This window comes from Tachypleus tridentatus, chromosome 13, assembly GCF_004210375.1.
Source record: "Tachypleus tridentatus isolate NWPU-2018 chromosome 13, ASM421037v1, whole genome shotgun sequence".
In the NCBI taxonomy this organism is placed as follows: Eukaryota; Metazoa; Arthropoda; class Merostomata; order Xiphosura; family Limulidae; genus Tachypleus; species Tachypleus tridentatus.
Genome location: NC_134837.1, coordinates 29,507,384 through 29,523,377, shown reverse-complemented (window position 1 = coordinate 29,523,377; position 15,994 = coordinate 29,507,384). Strand labels below are relative to the sequence as shown.

The window sequence follows — 15,994 nt, the reverse complement described above, 5'->3', positions numbered from 1 at the left end:
GTGCCAGATATTTATCTACCAACGAGCTCTGTTGTACAACATTGCTGAAACTGACCCTCAACGTCATACATACCGCCTACAAAATTTTCTTGGAGTCCCTTCGATTTCAAGCCTTACTGTATTTCTTACTTTATACAGTGAACTATAGTAAGTAGTTGAGGTTTAGCTTAAAAAAGAACCAAAAACATACAAACACAATATTTATTGAATAAGAATTATTGTACAATGCTCACTGTAACTCTTAGGATAAAACTTGATTTTGGATAATCCTACATAAAATACTGAACTTACAAATGTATGGTTAACAAGTTTGGCTCAATTAATAAAGAAAGATCAAAAAACAAATGCTACAGAAACTAAAGTCTTGCATATTTTGATATTTTCTTCAATTTAAGCATTAATTTCAACGTTATTTAAAGCCACTCAACACATAGGATAAGTGATTAAGTCCAGTTTTCAGAATCATAAGAAACATCTGTGAATTTCTTTATCATTCTAGTTAGGCAATCCATTTTAAATTAACAACACTCACTGACTCATATCCACTGTACATATGAATAAACTGAAGCACATTTTAGGTAACAGCATTTTGCTCAAAGACAAGTAGATGCATGCAAGTATGACCTTTTGATTACAAGTTTGAAGCACTAACCATCAGCCACACTGTTCCTTTGATTACTGAAAACATTCTTCAAGAATTTAACAACTGTTACTGCTTGTCACTCTTAATTATCTCATGCTTCAAAAAAACAGAACTAGGGTCTTCTTTCATGTACCATTATCCAGGTGTCAGGTCGCTCAGAGTGCTCCAATTTTTTCAGAATTAACCACCCAAGACATTCAGTATAGATTCGCAGGATAAATGCCAAGAATAATGTTTAGGTTAGATAGTGAACATCAAAAGACACCCAATGTATTTATTATACAAACACAGATACCCTGAAGAAGAGCTCAAGTGTAACATGTAACATTTACTTTATTGTAAAACAAATCATTAGATGCATTTAATATTACCCAAGTTCCATAAATAACAAAAAAAAAAATTTAAAGACAAACAACAAACCTGACAAGGCAATGCACAGCTTTACCAGGCACAATTAAATATTATGTTTTTGGTTTTTTTAAAATGCATCCATTAGGAATATACCAAACATAAGTAACACCATCATCCAAGATAGTCATCAACATAGCAATGTTTTCATATGAAACTATAATACTAAGTACATGAACTACACAATACATAATGGGAAAACTGGTACATTTTATATAAAAATTACACCCAAATACTGTACTGATAACAGAAACTAGTCAGAAATGTCAAGTGTTAACTGGCTTTAACTGCGAGGAATTTTACCCCAAAAGTATCTTTTACCAGGCACTACTTTTTTGCCTTTTCTGGGTTCATAAATCATCATATGACTATGAAGTTTAAACACTGTAACATTTCTTTTCAAAACAGTTTTCTCTTATTTTAAATGATGTGTGGTCTAGGAAAGACTGAAGACCAAAAGCTTTGAGTTATATTACATTATTACAGTTTTTAATTTTTACCACATTGCAAACCTTCTGATGCAATTTATTCATAATGAAATATATGCGAAATCCACTTATGAATTATTTCATTAACTTCTATTACATACAACAGACTTTCCTTTTATAAATCAATTTATTTAAAAATTGTTTAATTAGATTAAAATTTATTGTTAGATTGAAATTTATGTTAACATGGAATGTGCAAAATTAAATTTACTACTACTAATAAACAGATATATTGCAATAGTTCTAGTCATTCACCAAAGATATATATAAAAAAAGACTAGAATAATAATCATTTTAAAAAGACATTTTTCTTTCTCTTCAAGTCTTTACTGAAGAACGCTGTCTAGCAGAATTTCTTTTATTTACTTCCTGGTGACTTGAGCTGTTGCTAGTTTGTGTAAAGGGACTGTTTGCTGAATCTTCTGAAAAAAATATTAGTATTTTACCAATTTTATCTATCTTAGTTTATGACAGACCTAAAGTTTCTTCAAGTAACAAAATATTGATCCTTTTGTCTCTTAGTTTCTAATTTGTAAAAGTACAACATCAGTGGCACATTTTTATAAATATACAATATTACAACACATTCCCAAAGGATACAATACAAAACCTTAAATGCAAAGACAGTTATTAACACCTGAAATTTAAATAAACTGGTTATCTTTAACACCCAAAATTTAAAGTAATCTTTCTTGACTATTTTTTGTAACTGGCAAGAGTTATTAAAACCCACCTTTAACTGTAAAGGTATTTTAATGTTTAACATTCAAACACCAGCAGAAGCTACATGCCCCCACTCTGACATTACTCTTTGTAAAGGTGAGCTATAATAAAATGAAATACTTTACCGTAATACTGACTTTTGATTTATACTAACTGGTGTCTGGCTAAAAAAACTACATCCCATTTATTTTAAATGTCACAAACTTTAAAAAAGACATTCATAAACAGCAGAAATTAAACAGAACGTATTTAGTTTTTTGTTGTTTTTTTTTATTTCACGCAAAACTACATGAGGGCTATCTGCACTAGCTGTCCCTAATTTAGCAGTGTAAGGTTAGAAGGAAGGCAGCTAGTCATCACTACCCACTGCCAACTCTTGGGCTACTTTTTTACCAACAAATAGTGGGATTGACCATCACAAGTTTTAATACCCACACCAGCAGTCTTTAGAATACATTAACTAATTACTACTTACTATAAACTTCCATTATTTTTAACTACTGGACAATAATTTTTGAAAAAAACTGAAATGCTTGCCACCATAAAGCAGTAGTTTCTTAAAAACTATAGGTCAAATTAGTTTTTTTCTCAAACTTGTCCAGGATTCAACTGTCCCTACATTTACACCCCATTAGATCAATATAATGAGTCAAGCTTACTGTTCTTTATTAGGTATGTATATTGATGTAAACTTATCTCTAAGGAGTTAAAGTGTTGATAACACTTATTTCCACCACCCATGCAAACACACTATACCCCAAGGGAATTTCTTTAATCATTGTTACTCACCACCAAATAAATCTATGGGATCCACATTCAATGCATTATTATAGTCAATGCTACTGACAACCAGACAGATCTATGTGATTGATGTTCATATGTTTGTATTTATTGTTACTCACCGCCAAACAAATCTATAGGAGGCTCCAAAAAACCTTTTCTGCTTCTCTGTAGAGAGTACCTGTACAGTAGTAATGTGAAACTGAATGTCAAAATTATAATCATTTCTATGACAAGTACGTTTTATCTGTAAAACAATCAAAAACATCTAACACACTGTAATACACAACACACTGTAACACACTATATCTTAAAACTGCTTAACCAGCATAAAAAAAATGAAACTTGAGATGCCATTTCTAAATTTTCAATATAATAACTATCATATTTTGTAATTAACAAAAACATGTGAATTTAATTAGAATTGTATTTAGAACTTTATTATATGTATTAATAATTCTGTTTATTACTACTAAGAATAGTGGTTTAATTAATCTACTATCTTGCAAAAAAAATAATTTTGGAGGATTAATCATATGTTATAAGTGGTTTACAAATTAATGCAGCCGTACTTCACAGGAGATCAGAGCAGAGGTGTAACAAACAATAGTTTGAACACCTATATAACTGGTTAATGTAGAATCTCCAACTGTTCAAGAGTGCAATACCATTACTGATATCCTTATGACTGGAGGCATAAGCCACAGCCCATTCCAAAGAACTGATAATGACTTACAAAACTAGTTTGAAAGACAATGATCCATACCAGCATTCTCAATTTGTGGTGCATGTAAAAGTTGTGTAATAACAGAAAGGAAGTGGCAGTACAATATGTATATCTCACAGTAGTTCAGTAGAAAAATCAGGAAGTTGTAAACAACAAAGTTTGAGGACCACCAATCTATAAAATAGCTAACATGATCAACTTGTATCTTCATTACAAGTTTCTCTTATAACAAAAAATTAAACTTTAATAAATGCAGAGGAAAGCAAAATAAGCTGTAGTAACTGTTTATAATTGTGAAAATAAACAAACAGTGTATGTGGCTAGAGTTATGTCAAGATTAAGTGTCAAAACGTCTCCTCTACGAACTACAGAAAATTAAACCAGTTTCATACCAAATTACTTGACTACAAACCTATGGAATTATGTACACTTCTGTTTAAATATGATCTTGAAAGCCAATGTATACATGCTTTAGAGCCTATGGAAAGTTTATTAAAATGTTTGGTGTAAGACTGAACTTGGCATCCTTCACAAAAGCTAATTACAATAGAAACTGTGGTGTAAGAATGGAAATGGTGTAGTAGTTCCAAGAGCCTGGACCATTGTCCTTATAGTGTGATTTCATGTTGAAAAAATTAATCAAGCCATTAAAAATGCTTACATATGGTTACAAAAAAAATATACCTGTGCAGCTTTCCAGTGTAAAAACCTATCACTCCAGCCAGAAGTATTATAAAGACTTGCAAGAAGACATTCTGAAAAAAAAATTATTTCATTTTTATCGTCTGCCATAGTTCTATTCTTGGCTATTATTTGAATTGTGAAATACACACACACACACATTAATATAAAACACCTTGTAGCAAACAGTTATTAACTACTACCCACTATGACAATCTTAAAGAAGGTTATTGTTTTTAAACCCAGAATAATTTTAACTCATTACAAGATTAATTCCTAGCAGGAAATGTACTTTCACTCTATGGGTGATTGGCATGTAAAAATGGATCTTTTTCTGAAGAACACAACCTACAAAAAGAAAACTTTACAAAATATAATAAATACATTTATTATATCAAGAGTTAAAGATAAGAAGTGGTTAAAGTTACCATGACAATTGTTCACATTGTATTTCAGCAGATAAATGAGTATTTGTTTGTTAGTTAAGTACAACGCAGACCACCCACCTTTACATTCAAGACCATTTATATACACATAATATGCAAAACTGTTACTTTAGAAGGGTTAAAATATTACAAGTAAGGTCCATTTCACTTACGTTAATATACGGTGTCTTAGGAAGAACATATGCACAAATAACAGCAAGAATCCCTAAAACAAATCCAAATCCTGCAGCAACCCATGGCACTTGTTGATCATCTGTTCAAATTTATAGATCTTTCTAGAAACAAATTTGCATGGCAATAAGAAAAAAAATCCATTGTTTTGTTACATGTGACAATTACGCATCACTAGGCAGCTGAAACGTTAAGGAAACTACATATAGAAAACTTGTTAATAGCTGAACATATTTGGGACCTGAAGGCCCAGAATTATGCAGCCTGAGTCTTCATGCTAAATGTTTATAGTTCAAATAACTTTATAATGACCACTGTTTAACTTAATTTTATATTTGTCACAAATGTGTAACAAAATCACACTTTATCAAAGGAACACTAAAAATAAAGTTAAATGTCAACTTTGCCTATTATCATTTCAATTTCATATTATATAGTTTTACACCCAACATAACAAGATATATACAAATGCAAAGTAATATGTGATAAACTCTTGAGTTATTTGAACTCAAAATAAACAACCCTTGTTTTTCAGCTCTCAGAACCATAAATGTTGGCATATATAGAATTAGAATTAATGTCATAAAGCAAGTATGACAATTATAAAGTATGATACTGTCAAGTCGCAAACATTCTGAGATCCCTCAAGCAGGGACATTTTAGGAAAAAATTAATAGAAGCTAAATAAAGATAGATTAATTGATAAACATAACAAGCAATAGTGTAGACTATGTATATATGACAAAAACTATATGCTGCAGGAAGTGTGGAATATCAATAAACATGATCACGTGATATATGTGTATGAAAGACAACTTAATAGTATTGGGAGATTGGTTGTATGACAACTAAAAACGTCCAGGTTTGTTGGAAGTGCTGCTGTTAGAGGATGAAACACCATCCATTAGGTTTGTTACAAATGTTATAAATTCACGGAGTTTTCAACATGTTCAAGTTAGCCACATGTGAGTAAAAACCTGAGAAGCTTGTTCTCTGTGACAATGGATATACAAGCTGTGTCTCAGAAACATGAATGTCAACTGGATTCTTAATGACAAGACAAAAATTATATGGAGAGGTTAGAGATAGGTAACTACTGAAACTTGATAACTAATTAGCCAACAGATTCATTGATCAATTATTCTGACATGAAGCTTGAACAACTGGAATAATAAAAACAATATACAGGGTGTTCAGAAAGTCACTGCGCAGTTTTGTAATCATATTTTATTCAGTCTATTTCAAGCCAGCAACTGATAGCTGCATGTAGAAACAAAATAAGTGGGATCCAGGCCTGTATTGATTCCAACGGGGGTCACTTTCAACACTGTTTATAATTGTCATTCATATTTACTTCCTGTATTCTATACTGAAACATGTCTGTTAATAAATATATAAGTGCAAAGTGACTTTCCAAACACCCTGTATATATTAATAGTCAGTAATACTACCAGAATAAACTGAACCTTAAATTAATCAAAAATAACAACAAGAAATCACAATGAGGATATTTTGATTATTGTACAGATGAAAGTCAGAAACTTATTTCAGTCATAATTTTGAAAATAGTAATGAGTGGAAACATTAATTTAATTTTATTAGTTGCTTGTTTTCCTGACAGTAATAAAATTACTTGTAATTCCAATTAATTATTTATTTTATGACACTAATCAATGTGATCAATACTCACGTGTATTCAATATTTACATTGATTAATCAAATCATCAAACTCTAGTTTGTGCCACTTCACTCAGGTGTGAAGCAACGTATAATATCACTATGAACATATAAAGGATGAACATCATTATTACAGTGGTGAAGGAAAGTTATGAAGTAGAATGAATCTACACATTTGACATGGGAACTACCAGTACAGTCTGCAGGAGCACCAAAGGGACACTAATACCACCTCGTGAACTAGTTGGCGGTCAGAAAGTCATCATTTTGCTTCTCAGACATTAAACACATATAACCCAAGTCTGACTTCAAATTAGAAATATCAATAACCTTGGGTTTGTCTGAACAGTATCCAGTTATTAACCCTAAAGAACATCTTTCGAACAATCTGAATAGATTAATTTGAAACATTAGATCACACAGTTCCAGTGGTTATCAGCTGATGGAGCTTTTGGAACGGTAACAGTACAAAATTTCACCAGACATGTTTGAATCAGGCTGAGAGCACAAGCGACTGAAAAGCAGCAGTCATTTAGACAAAGGATATTTCCCTCAAATGTGAAGAAAGTGTTCACCAAAACTTGTTTGCTTTTATTATTTTTTATAAACAGTAATCTACCACCCAACCCTCCTAATTTTGAACTGTTGATCAGATGGAAGGTAACTGGATGGCAGCATCCACCCACCATTAACTTTTTGGCTATTTTTTAACCAGTTGCTGAAATTAAGAACATATTTGGCAACAAGTTTAATCCCACGACCAGCAGATAGCAAGTTGAACATCCTAACCCCCAGACTAACATTACCCCTTCTCCTCTCCTATGACCAAATGTTCCATTTGGGAAATGAATAATATAAAGTATTAGCAATTTTAGTTACACTGCTATTGGTAATTTAGGATTAATATCTAGTTTGTTGTTTTATCATTGCATTCATGGATATAACACAAGATTAAAGAATCATTCAGTTAGATCACAAATTTTTCCATATAAATTCTTAGTATTATAAACTTTAAGGAAGTTGCAATGACTAACTATGGTCATTTATGATTAAAGTTACAAAAAAGACTTCAAATAACAAATATTGTTGACTGTGACTAAAGCGTTGCTTTACTGAATATTGAACATAATTATATAAAATGAAGTCAAGGTAATTAATACTATTTTTGGTATATGTCTTCTTACACATGTATCTAAAAGAAAAAAAAGTTGCTATAACATAGGAACTATGTCTACATAAATGTTTAGTTTCATCATCTATAACATAACTACAGTAGGATATATCTATACAAATGGTCTTGCATACTGCCACATCCATACATTTATACATATAATGTCCTATGGAAGCTACCTGTTCAATTTAATGTAATTTTTTTCCCATAATTGCATCTAACTTCAAACAAATTCAGCCTCCAATACATCTATCATTAAGAAATGTCATACGTATTAAAATATATTGTTTAAAGATGGTGATGGCTATTTTCAAATAAAAAATTACTTGTGCCATTTTTTACCATACTTTATTGTTTAAACCGTTACTGTTGTGATGTAGGTATACAACAAACAAAACAAAACTAATGAACCTACACCACTAATTTTATGTACACCCTGTGTACAAGCCAAGAAAGTGCAACCAAGTTAATAGAGGAGTCACATATATCAGACATCACAAATTATTCCAACAGTTTTGTAGTTATGGATCCAATAATGTTTTGTCACATTCTTTAATGAGATTTGAAAATCATGTTAAATAGTGTTACTGATACATTATTCAGAGATCCTGAAGGAACAGAGATGCACTGTACATCATATGAACCAAGGACGTAGAAAGAAGTTTCACTTCATACCAAAGTAATGGCCAACTACAATAATACTTGAAAAAAGAAGACAGTTTACACCTAAAATTGTCTCACTTATACCATACATTCTCAACAATACCACTATTTCAAATGTGCACCTGATCATCCATTCGACCTGCAAATGACAGTGAAACTAATACATGATTCAACTGATAGTGCTCTTCAGTATGTTCCACAACTAGTACATCCTCAAACAAGCTAACCAAAAATGTTTCAAGTATTTAAAAATGACAATTACATCAATAGGAAATATCATGCTAAATAGGCTGTATTCAAAACATACTCAACTGACTGTCATACTATTTAAAGTAGAATCACTTTTTGTTTTGCACAGCAACATTACCTCTGCAGAACATCAATGTTGGAAAAGTCACCTCAATTGGTCTTTTTGCAGAACACATGTTAAGAAGCAACAGCAAAAAAAAAAGTGGAACAGACAATGATAAATTTTACACAACTAATGAATACTTTAATCAGACAACCCTCAAAAAGTCACAGTACAGCAGTCTATCTCCCAGGATTAAAATCTTTAAAGAATATGTGACTTGTACTATAAATTTGACATTAAACTCTACAAGCTTTTATGAAATTTTACTTTGATCATAACTTTGACTTTAGGTTAGAGATTTAGCAGAGAATTTATTTTTAACTTAAGAGAACATTACATTGTTTTAACTTAATTTTGAAACTGAACTTGCACATTAAATGATTATAATTTACCTTTTGGAAGAGGGCATTAGAGAGTTCACCAAGATTTTACTTCCTTTCTCTCTTTCTCTTACCAGTCAAACAAAGCCAGAACACACTTGCCCTTATTCCATTGTTTTGTTTGTGGGAGCATTTTTGTTGTTACTTGTAAATAAAGACTGTTCTTGTACACCTTTTGCGATATGACTCTTTCCTTGTGATGGACTCAAATAGAAATCAAGGAGATAAACAGACACACCCTATATAACTTGGTATCCTTCAAACCTCTAGTTAATAGGCCCTAACTGACTACTTCGAGGAAAACTGTGAGTCACAAAAAATAACACTAATGGATACTTTGATCCATGTCTTGCCAATGAGGAAAATAGCAATGTAGCAATTACTCATCGTACAAATTGCGACAATCCTCAATGACAATCATGATTAGTAAAACACTGAATAAAGGTAAAATGTGAACAGTTATTTATGAAGTTTGGCATTTCGTTTTTGTGGTTTTTAACATTTCTAGGATAAAACAAACACAATATAAATAAATAAAGATATTCTAGGAGTAGGCAATTTCCAATCTTATTGACACTTGTCTTGTTTGTGTAAAAAAATAATTTTTTCTACAATTCTCAAATTCAAACATACATTTTTGTTGCTTCACAAGTTCTTGTTTGGTTTTTCTTAGTAATTCAACAAGACTATTTTCATCTTCTTGTAACTGGTGAGCCTTCTGTACATAACACATAAAAAACCAAATAAATTTTTGGTTGGACAAAAAAGTTAAGCAAAATTAATAACAATAACTTATTATATGATATCACCACACATAATTTTACTACTGAAACTTGCTCATATGAACTCTGACTCAATATACACACCAAGCATGTGGAAAAATTTTATGGCTTGAATACATGTTAACAACTAAACATTTTTCAGGTAAACTCCAAAAATAAGTTTTGTATAAATCTGAACACCACTTTAAAAGATGCAAGTTAAAGCTGAGCTTTTCTCAATCCAAAGTTTTAGAGTCATAATACATTATGTTCTTCCAAAGGAACAACAACAAATGCAAGTTACTCTTACAAAATATCTACATGTTCACTAATGTTATACTGTATATTTAAATCCTTCTAAGTTGGTTGACCTGGAGATTTCAGTCATGGTCTTCAAAAGGTAACCAGATCTAGAACTTCGTACATAGTATCTGTTGTTTAACCTTGGTCAATATCCATTGAATTGTATATGCTATCCATAAAGTTCGAGAACTTTTTCTATGTACCAGTGACCTTTTGACCATGAATTTCAAAGGTTAACTAGGTTTAAAACTTTGTAATTAAGTATCTGTCCTGTTAATTTGGTCAAAATGCATCCACTCATTAAATATTGATATGTCCTCTCAACAAGGTAAAGATAGGTACACAAGGTCAAAACAAATCTGTTAAAAATAAAAATCATAATAATCTCTGTAGCTAAACAATAATCAAGATGATGAAACCTAGCATAAATCAAGAAAGTCATACCATCACAGAAATTAATATATTAAATAGTTTAAAATGCTTGTTTCTGAAACTTTTCACAGGAAAAACAACCACTACTCTTTCACTTATATGGCTAAACTTGAAGCAAACAAAAAACTGCTTAAAGACACCTGAATGCACACATCTTGAAAGGTTTAACACACTTGAGTTTCTATACATATCTCATCATATGCTCTCATATTTAATAACATAATTTGCTTTTCATAAACTGAAAAATCTAATGAAATATTACCACTCTGAAAGTGAAAATAATTTTGAACATGTTTTTGTTTCTTCTTTTTTCCCATTTAATTCTAATAAAAATATTTTTCCTTAATTAAATTCTAATTTAATATCTTTATTTCCATATTTTAATATTTTTGCTTTATTTTTAAAATCTTTTAGGAGGTGTGCAAACAAGAAAAAAGTTTCATTTTTTTTTAAATATCCCTTTAGATATAACTACCACTTTAGATGTTAACTTTATAAATAAAACAGTCTGAAAGATTAATGTGACATACTTACTCTGTACGATTCTAAAGCTTCTGCGTAATGCTGTGTCTGATACTCTACTTCAGCTTTGCGGAAATATCCCTAATATCAAGTTGAAATAATTTAGGTTTTAGATCATACAAATTAGGCTTAGTCTGAAGATATATAACCTATCTGACAATCAATCTAATCCATACATTCTTAAGACTTTTTTTATGTATTTTGCAAACTACTATAAAAAAATTTTGCCCTTACTTAATATTCCATGCTAACACCAACTCATTCATGAAATATGTTAACATGCATTTCATAAAGCTGATTTTCTTGTTTTATCAGTTTGCATATTAAGTTTTTGGAACAACAATTCAAAGAAATATAACAAATTTTATTTTTTACAGCTAAATAATTTACTTACAGCAATATTTTACAAGTTATTAAAGTAGCACATTTTAAATATAATTTACACCAGTTGGTTACTAAGTTATTAGTATTACTCAAGCATAAAAACAAAACAACTTCAAGAGCAATACTGAATTAGCATAAATATTTTTATTGTAACTTTTCTCAGATTAACTATTAATGCTTACTTATTTTCATTAAATAATGTGTTAAATTTGTTAAACTTTATCTGCTGTCTCAACAATTATCACGATGTTAAGTATACAACTGTCAAGCTACAAAATTTAACTTCTCAAGTCAGTTATCACTTTCTAGTTAAAGACAATCATGTGTATTTTGTTCTTTACCTTCTACAGTATATATATATATATATATATATTAAAGAGACAAAATATACTATAGCTTTTTTTCACATGCATAAAACATATCAAAATAATTCTAGTCTCACCTTTGCCCACTCTGGGTTAAGCTCTATAACTTTATTTGCATCTTGCAAAGCATAGTAGTACTGTTGCATCTTGAGAAAAGCAAGAGACCTATTACTGTAGATGTGATACTGAGAGTCATCTATCTTCAGAGCATGAGTATAATGAAAGACAGCTTCAGCATATTTCTCAGCTTTAATACATTTGTTACCCTTTTCTTTAAGGTCTTGAACCTTTGCAAACACAATAACCAAACAAGGTATGTTTGAAATTCAGAATATAAATACTGATAGACCTTTGAGTATTAATAGTTCAAGTGAATATAATTTTGGTTTACTTTTACAAAAAAAATAATAAAATAAAATGTAATTACTGAAAACATAAAAGTCAAAGAAATTAAGATTCACCTTTAAACAATACTTATTTTGATGACTTAACCCTGAGTAGCTTTATAAATTAAGGAATATTGAGATTTCAGTTTATTAATTCACACTGCAACTAAACTTCTAACACGTAAGATTTAATACAAGCAAACATTCAGTACACATTTCTTAACATAATTTAAATTGCTATATGTTGTCAGGCAGGAAATAAATAGTTAAGTCCCACCCCCTTCCTTCTCTTGAAAAGTTGTAACTTTTCCAATTTCTTCCTGAATAATCTTAAATGTCTTAATTGAGGTTTGAAATTCTTGTCACTACTACCAAACTAAAATAAAAATTTTCAGTGAGTTTTGCTTATAGTTAACGAGATATTAAGAAAGTGGAGCATATTTTCAGCTTGGGTTACATCCTATGTTAACATAAACTTATAACACTCAAGAATATAGTGACTGAAATCCAATATGTATGTACTTTGCCAACTCTGAGCAGCACATATAAAAATTAGTTATGGAAGTTCTAAAAGTTGGCAAGACTGTATTTTGTATATAAAACTTCATATCTCAAAACTAAAATTTAAGGTATACTTGCAGAGAAGCATCCACTGGCCATAATCATGTGTATCTAAATATTTAACATGCTTGTTAATAAGTTTGATCTATACAAGGTGCTGTTCAAATCAACTAGAAGTAACTATCTGTCAAAAATAACCAATGGCATCACTTTATGAAATTTAACACAAGAATCGTATAAACACCAATAAATATTTATAAGTTTAATAAGAGTCATGTATATAATGTGATATTTGTTCAACATGTTTATACATATTATACCTATTTCATTATTTTACATTTTCTATTTAACAAAACATATATACTCACTTGTATGTGAAATGATTAACAGGTGTTATAAATTATAGCTTTGTCCTATTAATTACATGGGATTGTTAATTTACAAATAAACATTTAAATAAATCATTCTTAGATAAATAACTTTCTACATACAACTTAGAGTAAAGACAGACTGGGATAAGCTGTTTCAGTTTACTAGTAAGCTCATAATTTACTGATATTACATAACAGTTTAACACTGACAAAACCAGAAGTAAAACATTTTGTCACAATTATCTGCAACTAACAGCAACACTAACAAAAAAAAAACATTTCATTAACTAGGTACATCAACAGACAAAAGAATTAAAATATCTACCAGTAGACCAATCTCACCTTCATTTCAAATACTTGGATTGTTTGGAATTCAACTTTTGATTAATTTCCTTCTGTCTTCTATTCCCCTAAATTAAGGTTAAAACAAATTTCTGTGACTTGAACTATATTTTAAAATAATTATTATATAACATAACTAAAAATACTAAAGTGAACCAAATGGTTTGTAAATGAATTAAATTTTGAAACTTATTATTTCTTTAAAACATGCTATAATTTTCCAATACAAACACATCAATACTAATTTTAACTAACAAATGCAACTCTAAAACCACGTGCACACCACTAAATTGTATACCTCAACCCTAACAATCTTGGTTTGTTTAGTATCACATGCTCATAAGTACGCCATCTAATGCAATTACTTTTATATTCCAAATATATAAAATATACCATTTTATTATTAATAAGAATGCATTCCTTTTTGTTACAAATATCAAAAGACATTAGTAGTACCTCCATTACAGTTCTTAGCTCTCCACCCTTTAATGATTTTCAGGAACGAAAAGAGTATTTGATATTATTAGTCCAATCACACTATATTCGCTATATCCATTGTCGGACGACACGTTTTGCTCAATCCAGAGCTCGTCAAGACAGATGGAACACAACTGACACAGCAGTGGTCGAAACACTATTTAACATAGATAGTTTTTACACAAAATCTGTTATAGTGTGAACGCCTTTTTCAAGCTGGTATTGTTCACATTAAATAATTATTTTCTAAATGACTAGAGAAATGCAAGTTGTTGTTTTCTTTTTTGCATTATAACTGTTCAAAGGACTTCACAGTACAGGGATGTTTTTCGAAATTTATGTTGTTGTTTAGCTGACAGAAAGATTAACGTTATGTGAGGAGAACATTACCTAAAATCTGGAATCTTTCATATGTGTTAGAACAGTTTGAGTAGTATAAAACGCGAGTCAAGTTAGAAAGTGATTATGTTAGTCCATCAATGAATAACCAGTGCATGACTTACCATCAGCCAGCTTGTTAGTTTGGCGTTGTGAGTAATGAATTTATGTTTCAAGAAGAAAAAAGAAAAAATGGCTACGAGAAAATTAGTAGATAGGATTTTCGTTAGATTTCGTTTAAATGTAAAATTAAACTTGTTTCTCCATGAATGTCAGTTGTGCCAGCTGCAGAACGCGTGTTTGTATTTTTTCTTATAGCAAAGCCATAGGCTATTTACTGAGCCGGCTTGGCATGGCCTAGCGCGCAAGGCGTGCGACTCGTAATTCGCGGGTTCGCGCCCGCGTCGCGCCAAACATGCTCGCCCTCCCAGCCGTGGGGGCGTTATAATGTGACGGTCAATCCCACTATTCGTTGGTAAAAGAGTAGCCCAAGAGTTGGCGGTGGGTGGTGATGACTAGCTGCCTTCCCTCTAGTCTTACACTGCTAAATTAGGGACGGCTAGCACAGATAGCTCTCGAGTAGCTTTATGCGAAATTCCAAAACAAACAAAACAATTTACTGAGCCCAGCGAGGGGAATCGAATCCCTGATTTTAGCGTTGTAAATCTGTAAACTTTCCGCTTTACTAGCGAGAGGATGCAGAACATAAAATAAAAGTTTTCGAATTATAAATGAACTAAATTTTCCATTATATTTAATTCAAATATTTGATATTAATTCAATTATAGAAATCACGAGAAGAATAAAATTCATTTTAGTCTGTGTTAGTCGATTGTGTGTGTGCGTGTTTTCTTATAGCAAAGCCACATCGGGCTATCTGCTGACTCCACCGATGGGAATCGAACTCCTGATTTTGGCGTTGTAAATCCGTAGACTCGCTGCTGTACCAGCGGAGCACCGTTTGTTGATTGGACTGTTGCTCTTTATCTCTTTTAAGATATCATCCTGTTCTTTGTCTTTTTCTATTTGTTCTTGATCGGACTTGCGGGTTTGTTTTAAAATCTTTCTTCCATTTAATCGATATATGTTTAACAGTAGTCCAGTTATGTGCAGGATGAATAATTTGGTATTTTATGTGTAGTAAGGAAGTTATAAAATATTAAGTATTTTAGTTTTTTCTCCAAGATCTGCATTTGAATACTTCATACAAGGAAAGACATAAAACACGAATACAGAAATTACAAATGCTTAATTACACAAAAGCAAACTACAAAATAATAGGCAAGCGAGCTGTAGATGTACGTAAAAAAAGGTAAAAAACTTTGATTTTAAAGAAAGCCAGAACCTGCAACAGTCTAAAATAAAGTTAAGAAACACAATCACTTAACTAGATCTACTTTAT

The 15,994-nt window shown here is 30.9% G+C and overlaps 1 protein-coding gene across 5 annotated transcripts; it reads right to left on the bottom strand.

Moving 5' to 3' along the window:
- Positions 1 to 187: 187 nt before the first annotated feature.
- On the bottom strand, positions 188 to 14,091 carry LOC143237399 (uncharacterized). Of its 5 annotated transcripts, none has more exons than XM_076476622.1 (9): positions 14,036 to 14,091; positions 13,738 to 13,805; positions 12,155 to 12,364; positions 11,341 to 11,409; positions 9,944 to 10,028; positions 5,049 to 5,149; positions 4,454 to 4,524; positions 3,165 to 3,223; positions 188 to 1,961 (listed from the first exon to the last, which is right to left on the bottom strand). In XM_076476622.1, exons 2-9 carry the CDS (start codon positions 13,741 to 13,743, stop codon positions 1,858 to 1,860), a joined length of 705 nt encoding a protein of 234 aa, XP_076332737.1. In that variant the 5' UTR covers positions 13,744 to 13,805; positions 14,036 to 14,091; the 3' UTR covers positions 188 to 1,857. The 5 variants fall into 5 exon arrangements, with proteins under 5 accessions (XP_076332737.1, XP_076332738.1, XP_076332736.1 ...); XM_076476623.1 differs by having other exon boundaries at positions 14,021 to 14,044; XM_076476621.1 differs by lacking the exon at positions 14,036 to 14,091 and adding an exon at positions 13,993 to 14,029.
- Between the last annotated feature and the right edge of the window lie 1,903 nt (positions 14,092 to 15,994).